This window comes from Diabrotica undecimpunctata, chromosome 3 (assembly GCF_040954645.1).
Source record: "Diabrotica undecimpunctata isolate CICGRU chromosome 3, icDiaUnde3, whole genome shotgun sequence".
Classification (NCBI taxonomy): Eukaryota; Metazoa; Arthropoda; class Insecta; order Coleoptera; family Chrysomelidae; genus Diabrotica; species Diabrotica undecimpunctata.
The window spans coordinates 79,153,015-79,178,143 of NC_092805.1; the positions used below are offsets into that span (position 1 = coordinate 79,153,015).

At 33.4% G+C, this 25,129-nt stretch overlaps 1 protein-coding gene across 1 annotated transcript in view; it reads left to right on the forward strand.

Annotated features, from left to right (window-relative positions):
• Positions 1-25,129, forward strand: part of LOC140436943 (lysosomal acid phosphatase-like) — a 101,634-nt gene that overhangs the window by 43,984 nt on the left and 32,521 nt on the right. The window contains exons 2-3 of the mRNA XM_072526122.1: positions 7,003-7,101; positions 14,644-14,909. Coding sequence (XP_072382223.1) covers positions 7,003-7,101; positions 14,644-14,909 — 365 coding nt within the window. The remainder of the gene's footprint in view (positions 1-7,002; positions 7,102-14,643; positions 14,910-25,129) is intronic.

A 25,129-nucleotide genomic window follows, 5' to 3' on the forward strand; every position in this document is an offset into this window, starting at 1 on the left:
AGATTTCTAGCTCCTTAGGAAGCATCTTCAAACTATATGAATTGGGTTAAATTATCTTAAAATTATTTGAGGAATCTCCAGTCTTCGTTTATCATGAGAGTTTTTATATACCCTGTATAATCATAAATATTAAAGAAAAATAATGGTAAAAAACTAGAAGCTTTTAACCTCTGGCTGGCAGAATATTATAAATTGCATGGCAGCTGAAAATTGCCAGCTTCGATGGGTTAAGGGGTAGGTAAAAGAAACGTAAAGGAATTTTCACTGATTGTTAACACGAGGAAACTGATCTGGTTGTAACACAGGATGAAAAAATATAAATGAAAATTAATTTAACTTAAAACATAAGAATATAGGTGGAAAATTAAAAATAGATAGAAAACATCCCTGGTTTAGGAATTTGCGCAAATGATTGAATACCGTTAAAACCATCTGTTTGGAACAGCAGTCTTGAAACTAGCAATAGACTTAATGATTACAAATGACTTTCACAGCAAAGGGGGCACTTAAAGAAGAAGACTGAAAATTATCGAACTATTAGATTTGGGTGTACATAATACTTATCTTTATTTTATTATGCATTATGGGATCGACCATGTCGATCGATTGTCTACTGGAACCGTGTAAAAAAATACTAAAGACTTCCGCAAGGAGAAAAGAAGAATGGACAAATGACGAGATACTCAATATAATAAAACAACGGAGACAACAATAAATACAGAGAGATAAACCACTAGATCGGGAAGATTATAAATCAGGCAAAAGAAGCATACTTTGAAGAGAAATGTAAAGAGATCGAAGACTTTCGAAATAAATATGATCTGTTTAACCTAAACAAGAAAGTTAAAGAATTGGCAGGACTAAGAGAACAAAATCCCACTCGTGCAATTCTGGATAGACCCGGGACTACTATAACACATACGGGCGAGAAAGTACAAAAAAGGGCAGAATATATGGACGAATTGTTCGATGATGAAAGAGGAAATCTGGAACACATAGAATTTACGTCAGAAGAAATAGGTCCATATATTACAAAAGAAGAAATATTACACGCAATAAAAACAACGAAGAGTGGGAAAAGCTCTGGACCTAACATGCTTTCCATAGAAATCCTAAAAATTCTAGATGAGAAGCACACTGATGTTTTAGTGAACCAAATTTATAGTTTACGCGTATTACCCAAAGAGTGGTTAAGGTCGATTTTTATTTGTTTTCCCAAAAAGAAAAACGCAAGAGAATGCAGCGACTACCGCACCATTAGCTTGATGTCTCATGTGCTAAAGTTACTACTAAAACTCATCCATAACCGAATATATCACAAACTGGACATAGACGTTAATGATATACAATTTGGTTTTCGCAAAGGTCTAGGAATGCGTGAAGCTCTTTTTTCACTTAATATACCGATATAAAGATGCCTGGACGTCAATCAAGATATATTCGCATGGTTTATTGACTATAATAAAGCATTCGATAAAGTACGACATAAACAATTATTGAATGTCCTGAAATCAAAGAAGATTGACTACAACGACCTCAGGATCATATCAAATTTATACTATAAACAGCGAGCAAAAGTACGTGTTAACGAACAGCTGTCAGAAGAAATTAAAATTAGACGTGGACTGAGACAGGGATGCGTATTGACGCCAATTCTTTTTAATACCTACACCAAAGAGATCTTAAAAAACGCTCTTGAGGGTGAAACAGCTGAAAAACAGGTAAATGGAATTCAAATTAACATTAGATATGCGGACGCCACTGACCTTAGCCGAAAATTTTGAAGATCTTCAGAGACTGGTAACCAGAATAGCGGAGTATGGAAAAGAGTACAGTCTAACAATGAACGTCAAGAAGACGAAATTTATGCGAATATCGAAAACTCAAAGAAATAACGAGAAACTTCTAATAAACTGAACCAACGTCGAACAAGTGGACAAATATGCATTCGTTCAAAATCAGAATAGAAAAGGCTAGAGCAAATTTAAATACAATGAGAAGAGTGCTATGTACAAGGGATTTAAAATTGGAACCAAGAGTTAGGTTGGCGGGGTGCTATATTTTTTCGACTTTGTTTTATGGGATGGAATCTTGAAACTTGAATGCAACATCAATGAAAAAACTGGAATCATTCGAGCTGTGGGTGTATAAAAGAAGTCTGAGAATATCGTGGACAGAACACATCACAAACAAAGAGGTTCTGAGAAGGACGAATAAAGAAATAGAAATTTTAAATACAATTAAAACAAGAAAATTGGAATATCTTTTACATATTACACGTGGGGAGAAATACACCTTGCTCCAACTGATTATGCAGGGAAAAATCCAGAAAAGAGAAGCATAGAGAGGCGTAGAATGTCATGGCTGCGCAACCTGAGAGAGTGGTACGGATGTACATAAAATGAACTTTTCAGAACAGCCGTCTCAAAAATCCGCATAGCTATGATGATTGCCGACCCCCGCCGCGGAGATGGTACTTGAAGAAGAAGTATCCTTGTTAACTTAGACTGCGTTATTGGTATATAACAAAAAAACACAGTTAAAAAATACGTCAATAAACAAGGAGTTGTAGAAAGTAAACAATGTGTTGCAATAAAATACGTTATTATATTAAATATTTTTTGCGAATATTTTTTATATTTGTAATATTAAAATATCGGGAGTAGGCAGATCTACTTTAGGCATTGCAAACCTGTCATTTCAGCCATATTTAGCTTTTCTCTCCACATGCTACCTCAGCATCTTAAAATCCTTAAAGCTATTGTGCTTAAAACTGTCGCACGACACTTGACCTCTAATGATGCCCTTGGGACACTGGGCGAAATCCAATCGAAATATCAGTCTTATTACTAAACTCAGGGCTCTACAGGAATCGATAAACTTTTCCCAGTTATTTGTGGGAATAAATATGAATACTTACCAACACGCCAATCAAGCATGGTGTTTAAATGACAAAAACCCGACCTTGGCAAACCAACTCCACTCAAAGTGCGTCAAAAAAAAAAAAAAAAGATAAACCTCAACGTTACTACACACAATACTCAATCACTTTTTACTCAGGAAAGATTTGAAGAAATGGAGAAAGAAGTCTTAAAAGTTTATTGGGATATTATGGGATTATGGGTATCAGTGGAGTTAAAGAAACGAAACTTTTATCACACTCTTATCTCTTATAAGAAGAGAAATCAACAGTCGGGGTCGTCAGTTTCTTTATACATAAAACAGTTACTTTAAAGAAAATACAGAAGACGGATATAGGAAAAACTTGACAGAAACAGAAGGAACGAAATTGACGATTTCTTAACAAATAAGAAATAAATATTTAAATACGTAAATGTGTTAAATCACTAATAATATACAGGGTGTTTAATTAAGAATTGAAAATATTTTAACTGTAGATTTTGTTTGTAGAAACTGTACAGTTTCTACAAACAACACTTAATCAAAAAAGAGATATGTGATTCATACAGGATGAAGCTCCAAATTATTGTTCTTTAATAGTATGGAACTATCTAGGTAACAATTTTTTCATATTTGGATTGGCAGAGGTAGTAAAGTTCCGTGGCCGCCTAGAACACCCGATGTAATCCCCTTAGATTTTTATTTTTGCAGTTATATGAAATCACTGGTATACTCACAAAAATTAAATAATCGTCAATCGCTATGACAGCAAAGAGTATATTCCGCTAATTGTATTACCAATCAACCAAACGAATTTTTAAAAGTTAGAAAATTGTTTAACGAAAGAATTCATAATCTTTATAAGGTAAATGGGCTTCACATTAAACATTTGTTATAAAAGGTTTAGTAAAATTGTGTTTTTTGATATTTTTGTGTTATTAAAATTGTCCTTTTATTTAGATTATAACAAATAGTTCTTTTAAGAACCACAATTTGTTTTTAAATGTTAAATTCATCTATTCGTTTCAAGAAATTTCAATAAATGACATTTATGTTTTGTTGTTGAAAATAACATGCTAACGACTTAATCGTTCCGAATAGTGAATATATTATTTACATAGAAAGTATTGGAGAATAGAAAAATTGCGCTAAAGAAATAATTTTTAAATTTTTAAATAAAACGCCCTTTAACTCAGTAACGAGCCACATTTTATTTAAGTTATTTGGATTAAATCTTAATATGTTGAGCTGAGGAATCTACAGATGAAATATTACCAATTATTAATAAAACAGCCTGTATATTAGGACACGAAATTGGAATTAAAAGGTGATAATCAGATTTATGAACTGAAGAGAAGAATCGGTCTTCGGTGGGCAGCGTATGGTAAGCCGAGAGTAACTTTTAAAAGTAAGCTGCCTTCATGTCTGGAAAGAAAAGTATTTAAACAATGCGTCCTATCAGTGTTGATTTACGGAGCAGAAATAGTGGTCCATGTTCGGAAGAACTATGCGAGACAAGATTTAATAATAACTAATACATTCTTTAAATTACTCCCAAGGCGACTGTATACGTAGACGTCACCTCAACACACTCCAGAAAAAGTAATCAGAAACCAAACAGATTACATAATGGTAACAAAAAGATACCGTAATGACGTGAAATCTACTAAAACTTATTCTGGAGCTGATATAGGTTCGGATCATAATCCAGTAGTATCTGTGATAGAAGCTAGACCAAAGAAAATAAGAAAAACCATCATTCCAGCGTTAGACTTAAGCCAGCTAAAAAGTAAACACCTACGACAAACAGTGTAAGAAGAAATAAACACCAGCCTCAGAATAGCGGAATGTCAAAAATCCGCATAACAGATAACATAGATGAAAAACTTAAGTATATAAACACTACAATAAGAACTACGGGAAAGAAACACCTAACCAGATCTGCAAAGAAACACAAGGTATAGATGACACCAAACATACTAGAACTAATGGATGAACGACGTAAAATGAAGAATAATGCACAAAAATACAGAGAGGTTGATAAGAACATAAAGCAAAGAATAAAGAAGGCCAAATAATTATGGATTGAAGAACAATGTGTAGAAATGGAAAACTATAAAAGAAAATATGACACATTCAATGTACATAAAAAAGTAAAAAAAATTACAGGAACTCAAAGAAGACAAGAACAAAGACGAAAAGATTATTATAGATTTAACAGAAAAAATTAATAGATGGAGTGAATACATAATAGAATTGTTTGAGGACAACAGTGAAACGGGACCTGAAATCCTAGAATGTGAAATAGAAGCGGCACTTAGAAATTCCAAAACTGGAAAGGTAAATGGACCTGATGAGGTTCCTACTGAATTGCTAAAGCTCTTGAATGATGACTGAATAGATATAATATTGCACTTATTTAACACAATATACAAAACTGATATTATACCTCAAGAGTGGCTGTTGTCTACATTCGTTACACTGCCAAAGAAATCCAATGCAAAAGAATGTTCAGAACATCGAACAATATCTTTAATGAGCCATCTACTAAAGATATTTCTAAAAGTCATCCACAACCGAGTTTATCAAAAGTTGAATTCAGATATTAGTGATACACAGATGGGGTTCAGAAAGGGATTAGGTACTCGAGAAGTTCTCTTCGGTTTGAATGTTCTAACACAAAGATGCCTAGACGTTAATCAGGAAGTACATGCATGTTTCATCGATTTTGAAAAAGCGTTTGACATAGTACGTCATGATAAGCTAAGAGACATTCTTGAAAGAAAGGACATGGATATTAAAGATCTGCGAATAATTCTCAATCTATATTGGAATCAGAAAGCTAACATCAAAATAGAAAATGAGATATCACAAGAAACAGAAATACGTAAAGGAGTACGACAGGGATGCATTTTGTCACCGCTGCTATTTAATGTTTATAGTGAAAGCATCTGTCAGGAAACACTTTTGCAAGCAAACGAAGGAATCGTAATCAGGAGAGGTTGTAAATAATATTCGATACGCAGACGATACTGTACTAGTCGCAAGAACAGTAGAAGAATTACAACGATTACTTACAAATATAAATATTGTCTGCAACAATTATGGCATAAGTATCAATATCAAAAAAACCAAGTATATGGTCTTCAGTAAGAACATGACACAACCAGCACATACTCGTATTAGTATAAACGGCATTCAAATTAAAAAAGTATCAAGCTTCAAATACTTGGGTACTTCAATAAACGAAACTGGAGACCAAAACAATGAAATAAAAAGACTTATCGAAATAGCCAGGCCACTTTCATAAAGATGAGGAAATTCTTCTGCAACAGAGATATAAGCATCCCTCTCCGATTAAGAATTCTAAGGGTCTACGTATTTAATACGCTATTATACGGTGTAGAGGCCTGGACTCTCAAGCAGAACAATATAAAAAATATTAAAAGTTTCGAGATGTGGTGCTACCGTCCAATGTTGAAGATAAGTTGGGTTGAAAGAGTTACAAACTTTGAAGTAATGCGAAGGATAGGAAAAGACCCAGAAATTTTGTCAACGATCAAACGAAGAAAACTCGATTATTTGGGTCACCTGATGAGAGGACATAATTACGCATTACTTCAAAATATAATGCAAGGAAAAATAGAAGGAAAACGGAATCCAGGCCGTAGTAGAATGTAATGGTTGCGTAATTTGAGAGAGTGGTTTGGCTGTACCACTAATGAACTCTTTAGACCAATGAAGGACAAAAGAAACGTCGGTCAACTATCTACACGATGAAGTAACGATTTAAGAAGGATTTAAAAACTGAATAAGAGAGGTGTAATATAGATTTGGCTGAAAACACAAGGAAGAGGCCTATGTTCAGCAGCAGACTTTCGAGGATGGATGATGATCAATATTACAATAATTAAATAAATAGGTTTTGCAGGCATATATCTTATTACAAATATGACAATACCGTTTTTTATATTTTAATACATTTAAGTTGCAATAGTAGGCTTTAAAAATGCTATAAACTGCTCGTGACGGTTTCTGTGAAACGTATTTAATTACACATGTTTCTGCATTATATTATTAAAACATTTATTGTTCTTGTAGATATATAGGCATGGGGACAGATCGCCTCTTATTTCATTTCCGCGTGACGAATATTACAATTTGACATATTGGCCCATGGGATTTGGACATCTCACAAAGGTAATTGCTATTTTCCTAATTTAAAAAAGCATTTTTGATTACTGTACTAGCTGATATCGCTGGTTTTCGAGAATATCGGAGTAATTCAAAATTCGGTCAAATTGAGGTCTACATGCCAAACAATCATAAATCTATAATATTTTATCGTGAACAGAGAAGCAACGCCAATTTCGCACCAGCGGTCGTTAAAAAGAGACAGCGTCATTATTCATTTGAGACAAAACACTCGAAGTGTAATCACAAACAAAGGCGCTTCTCGCATCTTAGTTCAGCCTGTGACAACGGTGTGAACGCACGGTCGAGTTTCGAAAATACCAACGTAATTACAATTCGGTTACAACAATTGTTTAATTTTGTTTAAGAATAGTGACACATTTAGTGATCCATCGTTGTTTCTGATCAAAGTAAGTATCTTTTTATACCTTATTTATATTTACGCAGGGGCCTGCGTAGCGCAAGCGGTAGGATGCTTGACTCACAAGCCGGTGGTCCGGGGTTCGAATCCCACCGCCGGCAAGAACATCTAGACATTTTAAAAATGTCTATAGGCCCCAGGTCGACTCAGCCTGAATAAAAATGAGTATCTTGGGTAAAACCAGGGGTAATAATAGACGGTTGAAGCGTAGCACTGGCCATGTTACCTTCCTTGTATACCGTAGGCCCTAGATATAGCAGACTACCCTGCTATACTCCCAAAGCCGCGACAGCGGTATAAAACGGGAGACTATTATTATATATTTACGCCTGTATTCTTGAATAAATATTGGTGATTGCTTATTATTTATTGTATTTTATACTGACTTTATGTAACTTGAGTCTAGATTCACGAAAAATAAGCAGATTTTATTTTGTCGTAAATAAGAAACGTCGTTGTTTGTGAATAATATGGGCATGGTTTTGCTTCTTATTACGAAATGCGTCTGTGTTCAAGGAATTTTTGGACAGAAATATTGACTTAATTTTTTTACATGATCTTCATTGATGATTAATCATTAACATTAAATTATTTGTTTCAGATAAATATCCACTTTAGAGCTATTCAAGATGGCAGAAAGAATTTTATTGTTGGAAAAGTTGAAAGAAGCGGCCAGTAAAAATAAAAAAAAATGAGGATCAAGAAGAATGTAATACAGAATCCAATAACATGTTAAGTTTAAATGAAAAAGAACTCCAAGATCATCTAGAAAATACAAGTGTAGAGTCGGTAAATGATAATATGAAATATGAGACTGCAGTAAAAAGTAGTTTACAAATAGAAAGTAAGCCAAAAGCTATTGAATTGGCCCATATGAATGCTAAAAGTGAAGAAGGAATGGAAGAATGGGATTTGTCATCGGATAATAGCATCGCAGATCCTAATTATCACATTGAAAATGACAGTTTGTAGTCGGATTCGGATGAAACAGTTGCTCAGAATGAAAAAAATAATATTTTACATGAACCAAACCAAAATATTACACGTAAGAGAAAAATGCAGCCAGATCTTTGGAAAACGAATGTAGCAAAACGTCTACGAAATGCAGGAAAAGAATATGTAGGCAAAAATAATAATAAATAAATTACGTGATTTGCAAAGTAAAAGAACTTTTGTCGCATTTAATATATCCTCTATTGTCCCGACGTATCAATATAAAAAAGGAACCCGTCGAAATAATAACGCGTTTTATTTGAAAGATAAAGACGGCGAAAAAATTCGAGTTTGTAAGAGTTTTTTCATGTCGACGCTGGATGTATCTGATAGATTTATTCGAACAGTTACCGAAAAATCAAGAAGTGACGTTTCAGGCATTTTAGTGGAAGATTTGCGAGGGAAACATGGAAATCACAGTTGCGTAGATAATAATATTAAAGATTGTTTGAGAAATTTTATTAAGGCGATACCAAAAATAGAAAGTCACTACTGTCGAGCAGATACGCGGAAAGAATATATTGACGGAAGTAAGACTATTGCAGAAATTATTAGAGATTATGTGAAACAGTGTGAAGAAAAAAGAGAAAAAAGTGCTAATTATATCATGTTTAATGGAGAATTTAATATAGCATTTTACCAACCTAAGAAGGATCAGTGCAAGGATTGTGTGGCTTACAATAACGCAACTGGAGAAGATAAAGATCGACTGAAGTCTAAATATGAGAACCATCTAAAAGAAAAAGAGCTCGCAAGAATAGAAAAGGATAAGGACAAGAAAAAAGCAGAAGATAAAGAATCAACTATTGTAGCAGTGTAGGACCTACAGACTGTGATGCCATGTCCTAGGGGAGAGGTGTCTAATTTTTACTATGTTTCAAAAGTAAAAAACTTTAACTTTACGATCTATGAGATGAAAAATAAAAATGCGTTTCGCTACGTATGGCATGAAGGAGAGGCAAATAGAGGAGCTATAGAAGTAGGGACCTCTGTTTTAGAATATTTAAAAAGTCTTGGCAGAGATCTAAGAACTGAAGCCAAACAAGATATAATTTTTTACTCAGATAACTGCTGTGGACAGCAAAAGGATAAATTTATTATCAGTATGTACATGTACGCTGTTCCTACTTTTACTCATATTAATAGTAGCACCCATAAATTTTTGATAAATGGGCATACGCAAAATGAAGGTGACAGTGTGCATTCTGTTATTGAAAGAAACATCAAAAAGACTTTGAAATCAGGATCCATCTTTACACCGGATCAATATATTTCAATTATTCGCAATGCAAAAAAGAACGGATCTCCTTACAAAGTCATAGAAATGGATTATACAAGTTTTTACGAATTAAAGTCGCTAGCTTCTGACGTGGGTAGAAATTTTAATAAAAATACTGATAATGAGAGTATGAAAATGGCAGATATAAAGGTTTTAAAAGTAGATGCTGACCACAAAGGATTCTTTTTGTATAAAACTTCTTACGGTGAAAATAAATTTAAGTGTGTGAAAGTTACTAGCCGTGCATCAAAATCTTTGGACAAAAATTACAGATTGCAATCTGGTTATAAAAAAAGGAACGGAATCTCAGAAAATAAGAAGAGGGGACTAGTATATTTAGTTAACAAAAATATTATTCCAAACTATTATCGACAATTTTACGAGGCGTTGTAAAATACATGATTTATGTTACTTGCATTTCCTTTTAAGAATTAATGTTTCTGTTTTTTTTTTCGTAACTTGTTTTGAAGACGTTTATTGTGATTTCATTTATTTTGAAAAACATTGTTTTTAATACCTAAATATATAGTTACTACTGTATGTTATAAAAATGTTTTTAGTTGTTATAAAACTGTTTTTGTTTGTTATACTTATAAGTACTGAAGTTTTAAACACTGTTGTAAGTTTTCATTTGTATTTTTAAGAGGCTTTACAAAACCTAATAAATGACATTAGTTGATTTTTATACGTTGGAGTCTCATGAATAAAGCTGATGTCTGAACCTCCCCTTTGTATGACGAATTTTCATATTATGATTTTAATAAAAGTTCTAAAAAGTTTTTGTTTTTTTGATACTACGAAAGATTTACCTTTACTCAGTAAACTTAACTCATCGATAAATCATTTACATTTTGCAATAGGCACTAAAATATTTACAAAGAAATTAAAAAGTGCTATTCTCTAAATCACTCATTTTTAGTTCCGTCGATATTCTCTCAAACCAGCGATATATTAGCAAAAGTCTTTTTATTTTTATAATACAGTTTAAAGTCAACAATAAGTTATCTGTTATTTTGTTGAAATATATCATTTCAAGTCTTTTCATGCCGATGTATATATGCTCCATGTTTTGATTGGTAATAAGTGTTTCGAGATCAGAATAATCTAAATTTTGTATTCTGTCATTCTATTAATGCATTTTTTCATTACTCTCTTTTTATCTTGTATCTAATCATTTTTATTTTCGATCTTAGACACGTTTTTAATCCCATTAGTACTTAATATTCTAATTCTCTCTATCAATATTTTGGAGTTCAAAGAGTGAGTGAAGCGCAATATAAGATGCTGTTTCCAGTTAGGATTCTCTAGCCTCTTCTACTCAATCCCTATCCTCACCTCCACGAAGTGCGGCTTGGGCTGCACGAGTGAACCCTCAAAAAACCTGAGCAACCTTGCTGGAGATTGGGAAACCAACCCCAATGGAAGGCAGGGTCAGGGCTGACGAGGAAGGGAGAAATGGTCCTCCGAAAAGGGAGTTGGTGAGCAAGGTTAGCAGCCGACCTACTGTCAAACAGAAGCCTCGGAATTGGACGGATACACACATGACGAACCACGCAAGAAAAAGTACAAAGAGACCAAATAATCGACGAATTGGCACTTGGAACATCGCATCGTGGAACAAATGGGAACAGGAAGTTGTGCAGGAATTGGAGCTCCATAAAATTGATATATGTGCAATGAACGAAACAAAAAAGAAAGGGAAAGGAAGTGCCAATAGAAACAAATTTATATTCCTGTACAGCAAAGTAGATAAAACCTAACGAGCTTAGGTAGGAGTAGGCCTCTTAATGCACAATAAATATAGTAACAATATTCAAGAAATAAGATACATCAACGAACACATGATGCTGGTTTGCTTTAAACTTTACCAGACGATACTTAATATTATCCCCGTATATGCACTGGATAACAGCAAACACAAGGAAGACAAAGATGCTTTTTATGGACAGCTCCAAGATCTACTGGACACCACAATAGCCGGTAGTAAAACAATAATTCTCGGCGACCTAAACGCCAGAGTAGGCAACATACCTGTGGCTGGAGTATCACAAAGATTTAACGAAGAAATGCTTAACGACAACGGAGAAAGACTTCTAGAACTTTGTTTAATGAATAACCTTTAAATTAACAACACAAACTTTGACCACCCAATACAACATAAGATCACCTGGTCAGATACAAGAGAACTCTATGATTGACTACATTATAACAAACAGACAAATACACCCCAAAAATATAATAGATGTGCGCACTCTATCTTCCGCCAATGAAGGATCCGACCGTGGCCTGGTATAGGTACTAGGAAAAATAAATATAGCAATCACCACACAAGGCAAGCGAAATACAAAAGTAGAAGAAAAGAAAGCTTAGAAGAAGGAACACAAAACTTGTATAGAAACAGACTAACACAAAAGCTAAACAGGCATAACCTAGAGACTAAAAAGAATATAGAAGAAACCTGGAAAATTATTAAAAAATGTATCCTACAAGCAGCGGAAAAAGCTTTAGGTAAAAGAAAAGTTAACAGAAATAAACGGGAATACAAAACTCCATGGTACGACGAAAGGGTGAAAGCACTAGCAAATGAAAAGAAACAAGCTTTCCTAACATACAAAGGAGTGAAGACACCGGAGGCAAGAGAAGACTACGTGAAGTAAGAAATAGATAACATCAAAAAATAACACTGGGAAAAATTTACCAAATATATGGAATACGACTTCTATGGATCCCAGAAAAAGGTATGGAAGATGATAAGGAGACAAAAAACAGAAAGGAATGAATTTGTACGCATAGATAATATTACGGAGGAACAATGGACTGAGCATTTTACGAAATTATATGGAGAAGGAGAAGAAGAGAACAGAGAAAGAATCATTAACGAAACTCACTATAGAGTACTAATATCAGAAGAAGAGCTACAAGAACGAATAAATAAATTTAAAAACAGAAAAGCACCTGGTCCTGATAAGATAAACAATGACCTTCTAAAATATGGAGGAAACACTACGCAAATGGCTAAAATTATCCGTCGATATAATAAATATCGGAGTAATACCAGCAAAATGGAAGGAAAGTATCATGATACCGATACTTGAAAAGGGAGACTCGAGAAATCCTGAAAATTATAGCGGCATTAGTCTGATGAATAGTACATTAAAATTGTTAACGGCAGTCATAATCAACCGCAGCACAATAGACGCAATTTTTATTATCAGCCAAATAATAGAGAAGTCTATTGAATATAAAAAACCAGCAGACATGTGCTTTGTAGATTTAAAAAGTGCTTTTGACAGGGTGAAGCGAAATGACATCTTAAATTTATTACAAGCTTAACAAATAGACCATCAGATAATAAGGACAATTAATGAAATTAACAAGAACAACAAGACCAGAGTTATAATGCCAACAGGAGAAACAGAATGCATAGAACTAAAACGAGGAATCCACCAAGAAGACTCGCTCAGCTCATTGTTATTCAATATGGTGATGAAAAAAATAATTCACGAAGTAAGAAAACGACACGGATACCACATGGGAGCGCATAAAATCGCGATACTACACCATGCCGATGATGCAGTACTAATTGCTGGTAACGAAGATGACCTACAAAGGCAGTTCCACATCTTCAATATCACAGCAAACAAACTTAATCTGAGAATATCAGTAGAAAAAACTAAATGTATAGTGATCAGTAAAGAGCCGCGTAGATGCAAACTAGAAATAGACGGCAAAATTGTAAAACAAGTAATGAAATTCAATTACCTAGGAGTAGAGATCACTAGTGACAGGGATATAAGAACAGAGACCACAAGGCAAGCATCAAAAGCGGCAAGAGTAAGTGATTGCCACCGAGAAACTATATGGAGAAACAAATATCTGACCATGGAAAGCAAAATGAAAGTATACAAGACAATAGTAAGACCAATCCTAACATATGCAGCGGAGACAAGGACCGATACAAAATAGACGAAACAACAAATCAACAATATCGAAATGAAAGTATTAAGATCAATACCGGGCATATCATTAAGAGACAGACAAATCAACAGAAGTATACGCGAACAATGCAAAATTCAAAATATTAAAAGGTGGATAAAAACAAGAAAAAAAAACTGCAAGGAACATGTAGACTGAATGGGACCAGATAAATTAGCGAACATCTGTAAAAACAACAAGCCGTATAGTAGAAGAACCGTTGAAAGGCCGCCAAAAAGGTGGAAAGATAATGTACAGTCAACAACGACTGAAACAGAATAAGAGGCAGACAAACAGGAGTAATCCTAGTCGCAGAAAAAGAAGAAGAAGAAGAAGAATATTTTGCCTGTGTTTCCCCCCATGTTTCTTATTTCTTTAGTTTTAAGTTTTTTCTATTGTTCTAGTTTCTTTGCTGTACGTCATAGGCTAAACTATTACTAGTTTATATATGTTCGTTCCTAATTTCTTTTTTAATATTGTCACTTAATAGAGAAAATTGCACTACTGTTTCTACAATTTGATTTACAACTTTAAGTTTGTCTATTTTTTAATACCACTAAAATTTAATCATCATTATTTTCTGCTATTAAAACTATATCCCAATATCTTTATTTTATTGTTTCGCATTCGGTATAATTCTGTCTACTACCATTAGTTGTTATTTCAATCGATTCTGTTGTTTCTGTCAGTAGTTTCACGTCAGTTTGGTTTCTTAAATATATGTTATCCATTATTTTATGTCTTATTGTATGTTTCACAACAAATTAATTAGGTATATCTGATATACGATCGAATACTTTTTCTAAGTCTACGAAACATAGATAGTAATAAAATATTTAATAAACCCAAAATAACATAATTATTTTGTATTTTTGTACAGTACGGTGTTACAAGACTTTACAATCTTGGCAAATGGTTTCGTGAACGGTACAAGAATTTTCTCAGTGAAACATACTCTCCCAATGAGATTTATATTCATTCTTCCAATATAGACCGATGTTTGATGTCGGCAAGTGCAGCTCTGGCAGGTCTTTACCCACCAACAGGTTTTCAATTTTGGAATCCTCAGTTATCTTGGCAACCGATTCCTGTCCACACTGACAATAAAAATTATGATGAGATCATTACTGAAAAACGAAAATGCAAGTTAGTATCTAACGTAATTGTTTTACATATATCAAGTAAACGTTTAAAAAGTTGAATACTTAATATAACGATAACGTCTTTTCTTACTAATTAATAATAATTATTGTAATAAGCTGAAACTCATTTTAAAGATTAACAAGAGCAGCAAAAAACGCTAATTCTTTAGAAGTCTGAGATTAAATTAAAACGGTAATTAATTAGGTATATGAAGAACGATTCTCCGAATATCTTCAAACCCTTGCGGAATACATAGAAATCAAAACTACAAAAGATGTAGTGAAAAAAAATCGTTACTGGAACAAGTCTAGAAATAAGCATTTCTTTTTTTTGAAGAGTTAATTACTCCCCCTTCTATTATTTAACTGTATATACAATATTCAAGTAATCTTTAAACATTAGTTTCAATCAACGTTGGCGATACCCAAGACGGCTACTAACAATTAGATTGATAAGCCATGTAATTAACTTTTTTCTGAAAATCATTCGCTTCAGAATAAATAATGTCAAATGTATAGAAAATATTGGCAAATCTTAGTTTGGGTTCAAAAGTGTTTCGGTACAAGAGAGGCGGTATTTAGCATCCACATTCGTATACAGAGATGTCGAGATGTACCTAAATGTTGATGTATATGCCTTCTTTCTCAATTACGGGAAAATATTGTATTGCTGCCCATAAGAATATAGTTGCTATTTTTATTGTTATAGTTTATCATGAAAGGAGTTCAACAAGACTGTGTTATATCTCCTCTTTTATTTAATTATTTTTTTCTTAAAAAAATTTGTTAAATATATCCAATCAAAAATTAATTCATCATATCTGTTTTTATTATTTTCTTGTATTTACGTTTAATTTCATTATTTTGATTTTCATTAAATTTCATTATAATGGATATAAAAAACAAAAAATTTCTCCTCCACGGGGAATCGAACTCCAGATATTCACGTAACAAGTAAAAAAAGTAAATAGGCGTAAAAGTAGCCAGGGTTTTAGTGACCTCAATCCAAAGAAGTATTTATAACTGTGAAAATAAAATTGTTGTTTTTACTAATTGTCTTATAATTTTATTATATTTTCTCACCTTGTAAATCTTCTTTGGACTTCTACAAATATTTCACAACTATAGTTTATTTTTATGAACGAGAGAGTAATTAGCATAATTTTAACTGGTAGCTCCGACCACTCCATGGGCGTGCTCAAGATTAATTGAAAAATTACTTTGAATAAGTGTAAAAACTAAATGAATTATTTCAGTGTTATAAAGTGTTATGTGTATGTAAACAAAAGTAACCTCTTTTATCACACACTATATTAGAACTGACTGGCCTACATTAAAAAGGGTTTTAAAAAATTCACATTTTTTTTAATTTTTAAAAATTACAAAAGAGAAAAAGAGTTTTTAAAATAGTCTAAGGTATGTTAAATAGATGAATAAAAATATTAATATAAAACTTACAGCTACTTGTTACAAATCCAAATCAGATTCAGAAGATGAACTTTCAGAACCAAGATTTATGATAACTGGCTCGATCATTTTATCAGTAATATTGTCCAGCTTCCACATTTTTTCCTCTTCTTTAATAGTGTGATTTACTGCCTTTTCCCAGTTTTCAGGTTTTACATTATTTACGGCCTCCAAAAACAACTGTTTAACATCATGAATTTTAAAAGTGGTATTTTTTCTTGAAACTTCACTCTTTATCTGTGCCCATACCAGTTCAATCGGGTTTAATTCACAATGATATGGTGGGGATCTAAGTACTGTCATTCCACGATTTTTGGCAATTTCATCAATTTCGTATTTTTTAAATTTTTCTTTATGAAGGGCACACAACGAATAGAGTTCCTTTCTTATAGATCCGGGATGGTACGTAATATTTTTTGAACTCAGCCAATTCTGCAAGTCTTTTTTTAACCACTTGGTTGTGGGCAGTCCTTCTATAAGTCTGGAGTGATAACTTGCATTATCCATTACTATTACACAGTTCTTAGGAAGAAGATCTATCATTTGTTCGAACCATTCTTGAAAGACATCAGCGTTCATGTCTTCATGGTAGTCACCGGTACGAGTTGATTCAAAAGTTAATAAACCACCTTCCACAAAACCGTCTGAACTGCCAATGTGTACTATTATCAGCCTGCGTCCCTTTCCTGATGGTGGGTTTAAACCAGTAGATAAGTTATTTACAAAAGCGTGCCTTTGACTTGTAACAGTTTCATCCCGCCAAAATTTATTTGGTGTATGACCCTCGTTGATCCATGTTTCATCAAGATAAAATATTTTTCTTTTTTGGTTTCCCATTTCCTTTATGGTTCTTAGAAAATGTCTTCTCCATATGACAATATCGCTTCTTTCTAATAAAATAGACTTTCTGGGATTCTTTTTCCAGCGGAAGCCTATTTCTTTTAAAAGTTTCCATAACGTACTTCGACTCATTTCTGGGTAATCCTTATCATCTCGAACTGAGACAAGAACTTTATCCAATGTTGGAAATTCTTGTCTAAAGAAGAATTCATGCACTTTTCGTCGAAGTCCTTCTTTAAAATGATATTCTATTTGAAATTTTGGTTTCCCTGGAGCATTACGTGGCATTTGAAAACTACCACATTTCTCTTCTTTAATAACTCTGTAAATCGTAGATTTCCCAACACCAAGTGTACTGCTAACTAACTCAACGGTCTCATCAACACTTTCACATAAACGTTTGTCTGTAAATGATTTAAAACAATTAAATATTAATGTTTTTTCATTAACTGTTAGAGGGCCAATTTTTCGGCGTTTACACGGCACTTCCAAATTTTCCATAACACTAGTATACACAATAAACTGCACCTTGCAACTGAAGTACCTACTTTTAGTGAACTGTTAAGAATTTTGAATACGCCACTTGGACCTTCCTATATACAAAATGGAAAAACCCACTATCACATTTTCTGTGGAATAAGTTTAGTAGGTAATTATCTAGTCAATTACTGTCGTAGATTCCTGGAATTAAAGAATTAAATGTTTGATTGTTGAAACCCTTACTTCGTGGAATGCACTCATTTCAGATAAAATAAAACGTTTTATTTTATCTAAAGAATTAAACTTTATTTTGCAAATAGGCAAAGAATTAAACTTTATTTTGCAAATAGATAAAATAAAACGTTTTATTTTATCTAAAGAATTAAACTTTATTTTGCAAATAGGTAGGTACTTAATAAACTTTTATTGGTTATATATAACCAATAAAATAAACATCTTACATTTCTTGCAAATTCATTCGTACCTGTTAACCTCCATCACTCCGACACTGGCAACCTTACTTAGGGTTTAGTAACCCTCACAACTATTGTATTCTATTCTGCTCCAACCTTTATACCTGGTGGTCATAGTCAATTTAAAATTGTTTTCCTATATACTTCTGTAAACTTGTTGACAAATATCTGTTTTTCATTGAGTCACCCGTATCAACAGTTTAGGGATTTGCATACATAATTTATTGTTTTATTACTCTCTCATACATAAAAATACACTATAAAATTAGCAAAATCGATCAAGTTGTTCTCGAGTTGTTATAAAAAAGTTATAAAAAAAATGACGTTTGTTAAACTACATTTTTATTTTCATACGTATATATTATATTATATACGTATATAAGATGGTGGTATTATTGAGTGTTGATTTAAATATTAAGTGGTGATTCTTGAGGATGCAGTCTATTTGGCCCGCAATTATTTTAAATCTGTTAACAAATTAATATAAAAATTATCTAGTTATAATTATAAATTTTCTTACTTACTAGTCGTGAGATTACAGAAAAATTTGTACTTTACAAACACCATTACACATGTATAAAATTTTTTTCAAAAAATTTTCTTAAAATAACCATATTGTTATTATGTATGTCATTGTAATGTTGGCTTGATTAATATACATAATGTGTGAGTGAATATACAGTTACTTTATATGGAAAGCAAAACCAGTAACAATAGTTTTTATTAATATTAATTTGATTGTCGATGAAAAATAAATTAGTCCAGTCAGTTTAGATTAAGCATATATGAATTTTTTTATGTTTTGATGTCGATAGAAAATGAGATTATGATGTTATGCCAATTGGTTGTTGATACGTTAATATGTAACAATAAATGTTACTTAATTTATCAATATCATATAAAAAAATGTATAAATAAAAAATCAGATATTGGCAAATCAAAAAATATCCTTTCCTGTTGAAATGTACTTATAGATATTATTTTTCAAACAGTCCACCCTCTTCATCCAGAAATTAAATTATAAGCACATATTACTAACCTTCTTCTTCTTAAATTACCCTCATCTCAATGGAGATTGGCTACTACAATTGCAAACTCTTCTCTGTCTTCAGCGGTTCTTGTTAGCTGTTCAAAATTTAGCCCTGGCCGTTGTCGGATGTTTCTTTTTCTACGATAGTCTTTTTCTTACTAGTCCTTTCTTTTCCCCGATCTTTCCTTTTACTATTAGTTAAGCATATTGATACCTATTTTCTTTGTCAATATACCAACATACTGTTTTTCAACATGTGGCCTAGATATGATGTTTTTCTAAATTTCACTGTGTTGAAAAATTCTAGTTTCTTTCCTAACCTAACCTAATACAATTATAAAGATATAGAACTAGTGTCACATTTAGACAATGTAGATAAACTTTAAAACCTAATTATTAAAAAAACATACAGAAGTTAAAACACTTCACCATTGTATTTAGGTATATAAAATAAACATGTAGTTAAAACTTTTTAAAATTTTTACAAGTGTCGTCAAAATTTATACAATAGCAGCATAACGTTTTCGATCTAATCAGATCATCTTCAGTGCCTTATGTACTTGAAGCTAACAATGAAATTAGATTTCTATGACATCCATATATGGGTTACATCTTTCCAAACTTAAATTATGTGTTGACTCTAGGTCGATGACAATGGATAAATTTAATACTTGAGGAACTACATGTCTCTCTGCTCGGTTTTTAACACGTGGTTCTTGTCAGTTAATTAAAAGGTAATTAAAACTTAAAATTAAATTAAAACTAACTCAAGGTCAAAAAATTTACTATAGACAAAATAAAACGTGGTTACCTGCGAAATTTATAAAATATGGTAAAACACCACGAACAGTTATATTTTATGATGTCAATAACAAAATTAAACGTAGGAATAGAGTAGATATTAAAGGAAGTAACACATTGCCTAAAATTTTACCAAAAAATAATGTGAAAGATAAACTGCAAAATAGTGTAGAAAAATCGGTTTATTTCACATATAAACCTATTATTATAAATGATGAAGATCAAAATGTTAATATTGAGAATATTTTATATAGTGACATAGGTAGTGCGGAAAATATTAATAATAACAATGAAACATTGAGTCGTGGTACTCGGATAAGAAGACAACCAGTTTATTTAAAAGACTTTGTGACTGATTGTGGTGATAGCTATGATTCAAGTTAATTAGGGAGATGTAGTATAGTAAGCTATGAATATTGTGAGTTGGTAACACTAGTTGACAGTTGACAGTTGATAGTGGAGGCAGAAGACGACATGGTCGATCGCATGATACATCTATGTTAAGTGGTAATGTACAATAAAATAATTAAGCGTTAACAATGTTGTTTGACTAATGAGAACAGTACAATAATACAATACCTTAATTTGTCCACCTCCTTATTTATTTCTTTTTATTCATCATACTCCTATTCCACCATTTTATCCTATGACAGTTTCTTCTTTCTCATCCTCCTGCCAGTTCTTGTATAACTCATCCCTTCACAATTCTTTTCCTCATGTCTCCTACTTCTTAAGGTCACCTTACGTGTCTTTTTACTTTTTTCCACCATAATTCTTCATCTTTAATCACTAAATTTAAAATCTCATCACTAAAATTAAACTCCATCTGTCATCTTCACACATCCTTTTGACACTTTCAGTCTGTGGACCCCATTACCACCTATATTACACAAGTCAATCTAATCCCCTCACAGTTAACTCAACATATAGTCTCTATTATTTCATTCTTTCGCTAATACTTATCTAGGTTAGTAAATTAGTTACCTAATTTACATATTCGAAAAACCCTTAATTTTTAATCCCAAAAACTTTTTAAGCTGCATCTTGAACTCTCCAGTATTCTTAGTGTCGATGATTGGTCACTTTTAGACCGCATTTCCTATCATCAAGCCGATAAAATCCTTCTTCTAAGCAACGAAACTCACAAAAAGAAATTCCAATCCCTTGTATCTAAGAAAAAAATCACATTCCACCACTTCTACTTCTCATTCACCTCTTACTAACACCGTCGTTAATCTTTCTTCTCACCAATTAACAAGTGCAGAAAGCAGTCTTCTATCTAAAGGTCTTAATTTTGCTATCACTCCTTCCAGAATTCCTACCGAAGAAATAGTTTCAAATGTATAAGCGGCACTCCGCACAATTCCCAAAATTCCAGCCGACCGTATCCGCTTTGACGTCGCTAAATGTCTTGATACAGCCAAAATCCCTACTTCCAATATATCTCGTGAGGAATTCATAGCTCTCAAAAATCTCAGTTCTCTTTCTGAGATAATAATCCTTCCTGCAGACAAAGGTAATGCCACAGTCATCCTAGATACTCCTTCCTACATAGAGAAAGTAAACGACTTACTTAGGGATACATCCTGTTATAACACAATTTCTCGAGACCCCACTCCTAGAGTCGAACGCGAAATTTCCCATGCCATCAAACAATCCGATCTTTCCGATGATGTTAAGAAGTCCATAGTTCCGAAAAACTCCATCTGCCCCAGAATTTACGGTCTTCCCAAAATCCATAAAGACAACGTACCTCTTCGTCCCATTGTGACTACGATTAACTCTCCTACCTACAAATTCGCAAAGTACTTGTCGAATCAGTTTAAGACCTATACTGGTCGTACCTCTTCTTATGTCCGAAATTCCACACATTTCATCACCTTAATCTCCTCCCTCACGGTCGATCCCCAAGACATTCTCGTCAGTTTCGATGTATCATCCCTATTTACCAATATCCCCATACATGACTCTCTAGTTGTTCTGCGAGATCACTTGACCAATGATAACAAGTCTTTGGTTTTGGCAGATCTTGCGGAAAAATGCCTCCTTTCAACATATTTTTCTTTTAGAGGCAATTTCTACAAACAAATATCTGGAACACCAATGGGTTCTCCCCTTTCCCCCGTCATTGCTGACATTTTCATGGAAGCCTTTGAATCTTTAGCCCTAGAATCTTACCCCTTAAAACCAAAAATCTGGTTCCGCTACGTTGATGATACATTTATCATCTGGCCCCATGGTCAACATACCCTTTCTCCCTTCCTAGATCATCTTAACTCACAACATCCGAGTATAAAATTCACAATGGAAGTAGAAAATAATCGGTCCCTTCCCTTTCTCGATGTGTTAGTCACCTCCAAGCCCAATGGCCGATTGGGTCACTCTGTTTATAGAAAAAAGACTCACACGAATCGTTACCTACATGCTTCATCACACCACCATCCTGCCCAAAAGAATTCTGTGATCAACTCTCTCATCCATCGGGCCATTTCGATTTCTGAACCTGACAACCTTAGAGAAGAACTTGGCCACCTGCAAAAAACCCTTGTCGCCAACGGTTACTCCAAGTCCACAATTCAAAATATTACACACCGACATCTACATCCCCCTTTACACCCTAGGACGACAAATTCAGAATCTTCGGGTAATACTCCTGTGGCTTTTCTTCCGTATATTCGAAGTGTCACTGATAGGATTGGCAAAATTCTTCGCAAAGAAGGTATCAGGACTACTTTTCGACAACCCAAGAAAATCTCACAATATCTACCCTCTCCTAAGGACCCATTACCGCCCCTATCTTCCTGTGGTGTCTATTCTATTCCTTGTTCACGTGGACAAGTGTATATTGGCGAAACTGGTCGTTCCGTCAAAACTCGGATTCAAGAGCATCAAAGATGCATTCGATCAGGTCTTTTCTCCCATTCTGCAGTTGCAGAACACTGCCAAGAAACCGGTCATTCCATATTGTTCGAAAAAACCCATATTATTTCTAAGAGCCCCTTCTTTTATTCCAGGAAAATCCGCGAATCTCTAGAGATCCGAAAAAATCCACATAATATCAATCGAGAGGAAGGATACTACTTGTCTCCCATCTGGAATCTCAGTCTAGAGCCGCCGTCCGGTCCCGCTACCACGATGCAGCCACATGATTGGCCAGCGCGCGCTTCTTGACGTTTGCGCCACGGAGTGTGCCGATACGTCCCGACACGACAGGTCACCGCGACTATAAATAGAGCGGTAGCGGAGTAATCGTCGGATTCACTCCCCGCCTCTCGACGCGTTAGTGTTCTGAGCTGTTGGACGTGAATCCCTGTCCTGGCATTTGGTTTTCACCTCTGGCTGCGTTAAGTAGTTGAGTTACTGTGACCAAATGCCCATCTTGGTAGTTAGTATTCGCCTCTGGTTGCGTTGAGTAACTGAGTTACCGTTGCTAACTACCCATCTTCCTGTCTTTTGTTTTCTTTTTCTTTTTTGTTCTCCTGAAGAAGCTACATACAATTGTAGCGAAACGTCGAGATGAACCCACTTTTGGGTCACTCACAAATGACACGGTCCAAACCCGGAAGACGAATAAACTATAATTCTGACTCTGGCCGTGGAAGCCTACGATTTCAAAATTTTCCTCTTTACTTCTTTTAAGCAAATTTTTTGCTATATTACCTGCTTTTTCAGCCATTGCATTTCATCTTGCATAATATGGACTTGATGGCACAATTTCAAAATTCCAAGCTTGCAAAATTGTTAAATTCAAAAGATGCAAATGGCATATTGTCTGCACTTACCACCTCAGGAATACCATGAGTTGAGAATATTTGTTTCAAAATTAAAATTACAGTTTTAGAATCTTTATGTTTTGTTTTAATTATTTCTAACCACTTTGAGTAATAGTCAACAACTACTAAATAAGATTCACCTGCAAATTCTAAAAAATCTGTGCCAACCTTTTGAAATGGATATTTACTTAATTGTTCAATGATCATGGGTTCTTTAGGATTTTTATTGCTAAAATTTTTACATATTGGACAATTTGTTATTGTTATTGTTCTATTTCATTTTCCATTTTAGGCCAATAGAATAATGATTTTGCTGTAGCTCTTGTTTTTATTATACCAAAATGGGTTTTATGAACTTTTTGTATTATTATTTTAGTTAATTCTGCTGATACTATTATTTTATTATCTAGGAATAATAAGTTATTCTCAACAAAGATTAAATCTTTTGATTGATAATAATACTTTAACTCATTTGAACACTTTGAAAATGACTTTGGCCAACCATTTAAACAGAATTCTTTGACAGTATTCAAAACTGGGTCTTTTGTTATACATACTTTGATTTTTTCTGTAATTTCAGTGGATACATTAACTGAATGAACTATATTATTTAGAGACATATCTGTTGCTTCTTGTTTTGCTTTTGAAGAGGCCCTACTAATAGCGTCTGCAATCAGCATTTAATTACCAGGCACATATATTAAATTAACATCATAAATACTTAATTTTAATCTAATTCTCTGTAATCTATTTGAACTTATTTTATTAATGTCTTTTTTCATTAAAGATACTAAGGGTTTATGGTCTGTCTGCACAGTAATTGTTCGTCCATATACATAGTTGTGGAACTTTTTTAAAGCAAACAAAATGGCCATAAACTCCTTGTCTATCTGTCCATAGTTAGTCTCACATTCTGATAAACTTTTTGAAGCATAACTTACTGGGTGACCGTTTTGAATTAAGACACAACCAATGGTTGTTCTGCTACTATCAGTTTGAACAATTATGTCAGAATCAGGATCATAATTTTTTAGAACTGGTGCACTACATATTAACAATTTCAGTTCATCAAAAACCTTACTATGTACTGATTTTTCCTATCCGAATGCAGTGTCCTTTTTTAACAATAACCTTAGCGGATAGGTTTTTTCAGCTAAATTCAGTATAAAATTTCTTAAATAATTAATTACACCTAAAAATCTCTGTAGGGCTTTTTTATCAGTTGGTGTATCATATTCACTAATAGCCCTAACTTTTTCACTGTCTGGTTTTACTTCACCATTACTAAAAGTATGACCCAAATACTTAACCTCAGTTAACAAAAATTGAAATTTTTCTTTGTTTAATTTAATGTTTATTT